The 8039-nt window shown below is 46.4% G+C and overlaps 1 protein-coding gene across 2 annotated transcripts in view; it reads left to right on the forward strand.

Moving 5' to 3' along the window:
• The window catches only part of fgd1 (FYVE, RhoGEF and PH domain containing 1), a 26680-nt gene extending 18798 nt beyond the window's left edge, over window positions 1–7882 (forward strand). For both annotated transcript variants that reach the window (XM_086212958.1, XM_086212959.1), the window contains exon 18: window positions 124–7882. In XM_086212958.1, the coding sequence (XP_086069084.1) occupies window positions 124–396 (273 nt within the window). In that variant the 3' untranslated portion in view covers window positions 397–7882. The remainder of the gene's footprint in view (window positions 1–123) is intronic.
• The last annotated feature ends 157 nt before the right edge of the window (window positions 7883–8039 follow it).

Genomic DNA, 8039 nt, shown 5'->3' on the forward strand with positions numbered 1-8039 from the left:
AGAGATTTTACTTTGATCCTTGATTCTGGCTACTGGCTGGCAAAATTTCCCCCAAAGGTGCATCCACAGCTGTCTGTGGCTGTAACCGTAGCAACATTGTCAACTGATGCTTTTTCTGCCCAGGACGTGAAGGCTCAGCGCAGCGTGCCCCTCATCGGCTTCGAGGTCTCTCTCCCGGAGTCATGTGACCGCCTGGAGCGGCGACATGCCTTCAAAATCTCTCAGAGCCACCTGACCCTCTACTTCAGTGCAGAGGGGGAGGAGCTTCAGCGGCGATGGATGGATGTCCTTTTGAGAGCTGGGAAGGGGGAGGAGCTTCAGGTCCACCAACCAATTGTTGAGAGTCTGGAGGAGGAAGGGGAGGAGCTAGGTGAAGCTGAGGGGGAGAACACGTGATTCCAATGGATGAGATGGCATGAGGAGGGCGGTGCCCCTTTAAGTGATGATGAGGCCCAATTGGAAACCATTAAAACCAGTTGCTAATCTTTAACGCACAGTCTAACACACACACACACACACACACACACACACACACACGCACACGCGCTCACTGAGCGCTCTGTTTATTTGAAGTTGCATGATTCCTCGCTGCTGTCATCACAAGATGGTATCCGTCTTTCAAGGTTGGTTTCACCTGCCAGGTGATGTGGGAGGAGCCTCAGAGTCCACTACGTTCTTGAAAATGCGGAACCCCTAGAGGCTCCTGGATCACTCCATTACCCATGAGCCTCTACGGCTGTAAAGATGATTCCATTCCAAGCTGTGAGATCAGAGCTGACATCTTGGCCTACAAACATCGATTAAAAGCGTGAATTCAGACATCCATCATCTTCATTCTGCCTTCAGGTGCACGGCAACGTGGCCTGAAGCTCTCTGATTGGATGCTTCCCACAGTAAATCAACCCTCACAAGGAGACTAAAGCATGTCCCATGACTTGATAGGTTGTTCCATGACGTCCTGGACAGGAAGAAATTTTAGCTGGTAGACCACCTCACCGGCTGATGATGCACTTTTTTTAATCAATTGTTGGAAACCGGATTGGTCCAAACCCCCCCCCCCCCCCCCCGGACGGCCGCAATACCAAAGTCAAAGTACCAAAATGACCTGAACTCTCCCTGTGATTGGGTCACCGAGAGCTTCGACTATACACATTTCACGAGTGGCATTGAAGTATGAAAACCTGAAGAAGTCATTTGAACAGAGGTCAGACAGGAAGTGATGTCATGACCTCTATCAAATGTAACAGGACTTTACCAGGGCATGCTGGAACATTCTGCATCTGCACACAGGAAGCAAATCAGCGATTGGTGAACAACAGCAAAACAAAGGAGTCGTTTAAATTTCAGGTGAGGTTGATGTTGGAACACATTGATGGAGGTTCGAACCTGGCTGGGAACAAAATGGAAGACAGCAACTTATTGCAGTTAGTCAGTGTCTCACGTGGGGCGAGCTAGCTGGGGTTTGATGACCTCTCCTGGGCAACTTGCTTTCGTTGGCCAATCCAGGTTTACACACAGATGTTCTAAAATTGTCCTGATATGCAATGGTTAGCAGTGCTATGAAGGAGCTACACCAGGGTCACATGACTTCAAGGTCACCATCAGTACATTTCAGGCTTCTTGTGTTTCCCCTGATGACCTTTAATGACCTCCAGGACCTCTGTAGGCTCCTCTAGACTCTTGTTAGCAACCCAGGTTTTTAAGACTCCACCACTCCAACATCCACCAGTCTGGTGTTTACTGGTGGATCTGATGTAGAACTGAACCTCCACCATCCACCGGTCTGGTGTTTACTGGTGGATCTGATGTAGACCTGAACCTCCAACATCCACCAGTCTGGTGTTTACTGGTGGATCTGATGTAGAACTGAACCTCCACCATCCACCGGTCTGGTGTTTACTGGTGGATCTGATGTAGACCTGAACCTCCAACATCCACCGGTCTGGTGTTTACTGGTGGATCTGATGTAGAACTGAACCTCCACCATCCACCGGTCTGGTGTTTACTGGTGGATCTGATTTAGAACTGAACCTCCACCATCCACCGGTCTGGTGTTTACTGGTGGATCTGATGTAGACCTGAATCTCCAACATCCACCGGTCTGGTGTTTACTGGTGGATCTGATGGAGAACTGAACCTCCACCATCCACCAGTCTGGTGGTGATCTGATGTAGAACTGAACCTCCAACATTCACCAGTCTGGTGTTTACTGGTGGATCTAATGTAGAACTGAACCTCCACCATCCACCGGTCTGGTGTTTACTGGTGGACCTGATGTAGAACTGAACCTCCACCATCCACCGGTCTGGTGTTTACTGGTGGATCTGATGTAGAACTGAACCTCCACCATCCACGGTCTGGTGTTTACTGGTGGATCTGATGTAGAACTGAACCTGCTGATATCTTCAGTTGCTGGGAACCTCACACCCTGATTTCAGGTCACTGACCTGGAGGCTAGAGAACCAGACGTTCTACTTAGAGAACTGATCAATGTGTTTCATGCATCAATTTAGCTCCAGTGCTAATTTTGCTAGCAGCAGACGGTTACTTTTCAGACACACTCCCTGACATAAAGCACTTGAACTTTAACGCTAAAAAATCGTTTCCATCCATCGCGCTCAGTGCTCAGCTGTGATTGGCTGCTCCCTCAAAGGTCAGCTCTGTAAATCTGACCTTCAGCTGCCCTGCTGAGACACAGATACGATTATTCAGCAATAACGGGAACACGCCATCCAGCTGAACAGACACCCCCCCACACACAGTTATAGTTCACCAGAGCTTCTTTGCTTTGGTGAAAAGTGGCACATTTCTTAAAAGGATTCAGTCCCGCGATGCAGATGCAGAATCATCCAACATGGACATGCTCATGTGGCAAGGAGCCACACGGCGCTCTGTTCCTCTGTCTTGAGGCACAACAACCGCGTCTGGACTGGTGGAAAAACAAGCACATGAACACGATGGAGCCAAAATGGACAACAAGTGAATCAGCATTCGTTCCAAAAATGAGATGGCAGCTGAGGAGCGAGGTGGGAGCCGCTGCTGTGGTGGCTCCAGAGGAGCTTCTTCCTGACCGGCGCTGCTGGGTTTCTGAGTGTTCACAACAGGAGAAACTGAGATTTGTGAAGAAGGAGATTGATCACCCTTTCAGAGATATTTTCTATCGAATGCCAGTTTACGTCCTGATCATCTTCTCTGAAATCTTCCATCTCTTTAGATTTTAAACTTCCCTTTGACTTACAGCTGCGTTCTAACCTCCACAACAGCCAATCAAATCATCTGCCTGTAGTAAACTACCTTTCCCAGGAGCCTCTGCTCAGAGTACGCTGAGCTTTCCTGCCCCCCGCAGGTAGATTGAGTTACTACAGATTTTCAGTGTTAGTAGCCAGGCATGGATTCTTTACCAGAAATCAATCAATCAGTCCACAACACATTGATAGATTTGTTCTCAAATATTTGCTTTATCACAAACCAGATCCAAAAAGTCACTCCGTAAAATATCAGTGGATTAATTTGAATTAAATTATGTAAGTAAAAATCCCTTCAGTCTCTTCAAATGTTTGCTGATTTCTAACTGAAAATATGAACACAAATTATAGCTCAAATAATCTCTGACCAAATGATGAGAGATTAACTGATCATGAAAATAATGGAGGTCTGCAGGATTGTGGTGGAGGACGGAGACGTGAAGCATCTCTGGGAGGAAACAGATGGACGTCAGATGGAACTTTTCCTGCTCAGGTGGACATCCCACCTTTTGTCTCTCCGTGGGGTTGGATGTTAATCCAGAGATTAGACAGAGCCAAGTTTATCTGAATCCAAAAGAAAACTGAAGACTGTCGATGTTTTTATCTCCTCCAGTGGTCCAGTATCTCTGTCTCTCTATGAGCAACTTTTGGACACGTGTTTGATAGTGAAAAAAGATATTAATATTAATATTATTATTATTATTGTTCTTCTGATGATTCTATATGATGCTATGATGAACCGAACGACTAAATGTTGGATATTTCTGTGTTTCTGAATCTGGGTTGTGTTTGTTGTTTGCTTGATGCAAGTTGATACCAGAAGAAAATACAGATTCAAGTTTTGTAAATATAATTTATTCTTCTGTGACCATGCGGTCTTGTGACTATGTAAAGTTTAAAGGTTAATGCTCACTGTTCGTCCTCACAGCAACAGCCAAAACACATCAGTCGGGGTTTCAGCGGCGGCCTTTTTACAGCTGGCAATGTGGCTAAAGGAGCGGTTGGAACATCACCAGAGTTGCATGTTTCAGATGACATCAGTGTCACCGTGGTGTTCAGAATATAGACATAGACAGGTCCTGGCAGGGTTAGCCTAGCTTAGCACAAAGACAGGGAGCAGGGGAACTGCCAGCCAAGCCATCACAAGAGAGAAAGTGTGGGCTTGCTTCCAACAAATGCTAGTTTGTTTCACTCACTGCATGCTGTGCTCTTCACAGTTTAAGAGAGCTGTAGCTCAATCGCATTTAGCCAGAGCTTGTCTTTCCATCCCTTGTTGAAGAGTAAAGTAACTCAAAGGTTTTAGCTCTATTACAGTAATTTAGCAGTCTTTTCAAGGTCTTTCTGTGGAGCTAAGCTGACAGTAGCCCCCTGATTCCATTGCTTTTGCTGAGCCACGCTAGTCGTTTCTCCCTGCACCTCGTCCTTTTGCAAAGCTACGCTAACTGTTTCTCCCTGCACCTCGTCCTTTTGCAAAGCTACGCTAACTGTTTCTCCCTGCACCTCGTCCTTTTGCAAAGCTACGCTAACTGTTTCTCCCTGCACCTCGTCCTTTTGCTAAGCTACGCTAACTGTTTCTCCCTGCACCTCGTCCTTTTGCTAAGCTACGCTAGCTATTTCTCCCTGCCCCTGGTCCTTTTGCAAAGCTACGCTAGCTGTTTCTTCCTGCCCCCAGTCCTTTTGCTAAGCTAGGCTAGTGAATTCTCCTGCTATGAGCCCTTGTGCTAGCTAGCCTGAACTCACCCTGGATGGATAAAACTGATTATCAGAGACATTTGACTCTGGATTTCAAAAGGTTTTGAAAGCTGGATTTCTACAAATGTTAAAATGGTTCTTAACTTGAGCCTCAGCTGCCTTGCTGACTGCAGCTCTTGGTGGTGTGTTTTAAGCGTGTTTTTAGCGTGTGTTGATCCTCTCTTCCCTCTGTGGTAATGGAAGGAAATGGCCAGTAACTCAGCCTTCCAGGTTCCATCATCATCAGGTGTTTTCTGCTTCCAGACTGATGCATTTGGGAAACTGTTGATTATTAATTTTATTTTCTGTTCTGGAAACTTCTGACGGGTTCTGTCTGGTTCTGACTGGTTCTGATCAGTGAGTTTATGATACAGGTGATCAGTGGTGTGTTGTATCAGTCCCGTGTGCACTTTCTCTTCACTTACAGAAGTATAGTTGAAAGTCAGTATTCATAGCCAGTGAAGTTGTTTGCAAATATATCAGTTTTGCAGTATATATTCAAGTATTTCATGTTACGTTGGTCTGAATACCACAAACTGTTAATCTGCTTCACCACAGTACAAGCAGATATGAACACGAGCCAATTATTACAGTGGGGTTACAGGCAGTTGGCAATTTCTCCAAGTCATTTCACATTCGACCCAAATATTGAGATTCAGTCAGTGCGGAGAGAAATCCTCTTTAAACTCCAGCTAACAGCGATCCCCATTGGCCTCGTTAGCAACAAATGACCCTGCGTCAGCTGCCATGGTGGTCAGCGCCGAAGTTTCTCCACATATTTAGTGTCGGACCTGGAGGTGTCCCAGAATCCTCCCAAGCTGTGAAGCTGTGACCAACTGTTGCAGTCGTTGGCCAGCTGACAAGAAGCCAACATGCTAGCTGGGAACACTGAACTACAGTTTACGATGATCTAAAACTTCATATTTCAGTCAGCGGGGAGCAGCATCTTACCAGAAAGTTAGGGTGCTAACTTGCTTTGCAAGCGACTGAGGGTGAAGCTCATGAACTATCAGCCAATTCACATTCCAGCACTCACCTGGTTGACAGCTTTGGGTGGCTGAAGGAATGAGGGTGGTGGCTGAGGCGAGTTTCGTGCGTGGAATGGCGGGTGTGGGCCGCCACTTCCTGCCACTGTGCCTCACGGGGTCAGAGGGTTGCTGCCTTGCTGCCTCACTGTCTTTGTTGACAGGCGCCTCATAAGGCATCACTTTCAAGTGGCCTCTTAGAATAGCATTTATGGGAATGTGCAGCATTAGCATACCTCTGAGGTTCGTGTGGGTAGGCAACAACGTCAGCTAGCGCACTGACATCCGCTTGTTGCCCATAATTAAACATATCAAACTGCATTTTCTTATTACGGTTACAGTTATAAGATGTTTATTTCTTAGTGACCTTTGGGAAGATATATTTTAAAAGCCCCACAAATGTACATATACTTGGTCTACCTTGGTTGATTTTTTTTGCAGCTGTTGGTGGGCTAGCTGTCGCATGGGGAGGAGGCAACATGGAGGATACATGATGCTGTGTTCAAAACCAATTGTTCTGCAGGCAGTTTGAAGGCATCTCACTAGACAGGAAGTAGAAGTACAACAGTCTATCGTTACACGGCGTCCTGGGACACTCTCTCCCGCTGACTGTCAGTTATGTACTGTAACTCATGTTCACGCTGGTGGCGTGCAGCTTCCTCCTGCTACGGTGACTCACTGTTGCCTCCTGAGGAACAAAGTGGTGCTACAAGATGGGCTGACACTCGCCTGTCAGTCGGTGGTGATGGTTTGCTGCTGGTCGATGCTGCACATTCATACACGGGTGACTGAAGTGACGTATCCTCTTATTTCTAATCAGCTGTTTTTACACCAAATCATTCCTTCATGTTGCTCATGAACGGAGTGTGACGTGCGTGGTGCCAAGTTTCCCAGGATGCTCTCTGTCGGCCCCTGGGTCATGTTCATATTTATGTGGTGGTGTTGCTTATCTCATTTGGGCGAACTGATTGAGGGGCATCTGTAGGCGGAAGCAGCCTGATGGCAGCTGGTCCTTTCGATCGTGCTGGACTGTTGTTGCGTCTTCGCTTGTGGTCGTTTCACATTTTTGCCTTACAGGTTCTGAATTTTATTGAACTTCTGCTTTCCAGACGTGTCGATGACGCTCAGTTGTCAGCTGGTGGTTTTGTTTGTACAATAACTGCGTTTGTTTCTACATTTTTTCTGCCGAGTGTGTTTCCTGTTCACACTCTGCAGCGATTGTCACCTTAAACTTCACCTCCAACTGTCTGACTCCTCCAAATCTGTTAATGGCTGCTGTTACCATGGAGACCATGGAGGTTTGTTGAGATGAGATCAGAAGAGTTTATGAAAGCAAACTCATCAATGCTGATGTTGTTGCTCTCAGTAACTGTAGTTGTTAGAGAACCAATCAGAGGGCAGCTTGGCTACGACACCTTTTTCTGTTACCTGTTCTATCATTTCCCAACTTGTTGTCATAGCAACCCCTGAATATCTGGAGCTACATATTACCATGGTAACCACCTCCTTCTTGTTCTAAAGTGCTTCTATGGTAACCTCCAAGAACTTCTAGCCTTTGAGTTGCCATGGTAACCACATAGTACCAGTGCTACTGCAGTCATGGGAGGCACTGTTGCTATAGTAACCGCTGCACCATGACCATGACATTACCATGACAACAGCCTCACCTCTCTCTCCAGGTGTAACAGCAGCATGCTTGTGGTGTCCTCTTCCTGTTGAAATTCTGCTATCTTGTTACTATTGATTATTGAGTCTTGATCACAGGGTATTGGTTAGTGGCCGGCCACTGCCTTCTACCCTGTCATGTCTGTTTCCCATCATGCCCTTCTGTAAGAAAATAAATGAGAAATGTTTATGAGGTTATAAATGAAATAAAGGCTGATGGGATGAGCACTGGTGCCACCTTTTTATTATGTAGGGAATAATTGTTATGTTGATGAAGAAGCAGCACCGCCATCATAATGGCAACTGAAAACTCTCATTCTGGCACTTTTGGCCCCGTAATGACAGGACGCTGTCCAACAGGCTGACTGATCAT

This window comes from Aulostomus chinensis, chromosome 9, assembly GCF_037954235.1.
Source record: "Aulostomus chinensis isolate RoL2024-O1b breed Wild chromosome 9, RoL_Achi_v1.0, whole genome shotgun sequence".
Taxonomy (NCBI): domain Eukaryota; kingdom Metazoa; phylum Chordata; class Actinopteri; order Syngnathiformes; family Aulostomidae; genus Aulostomus; species Aulostomus chinensis.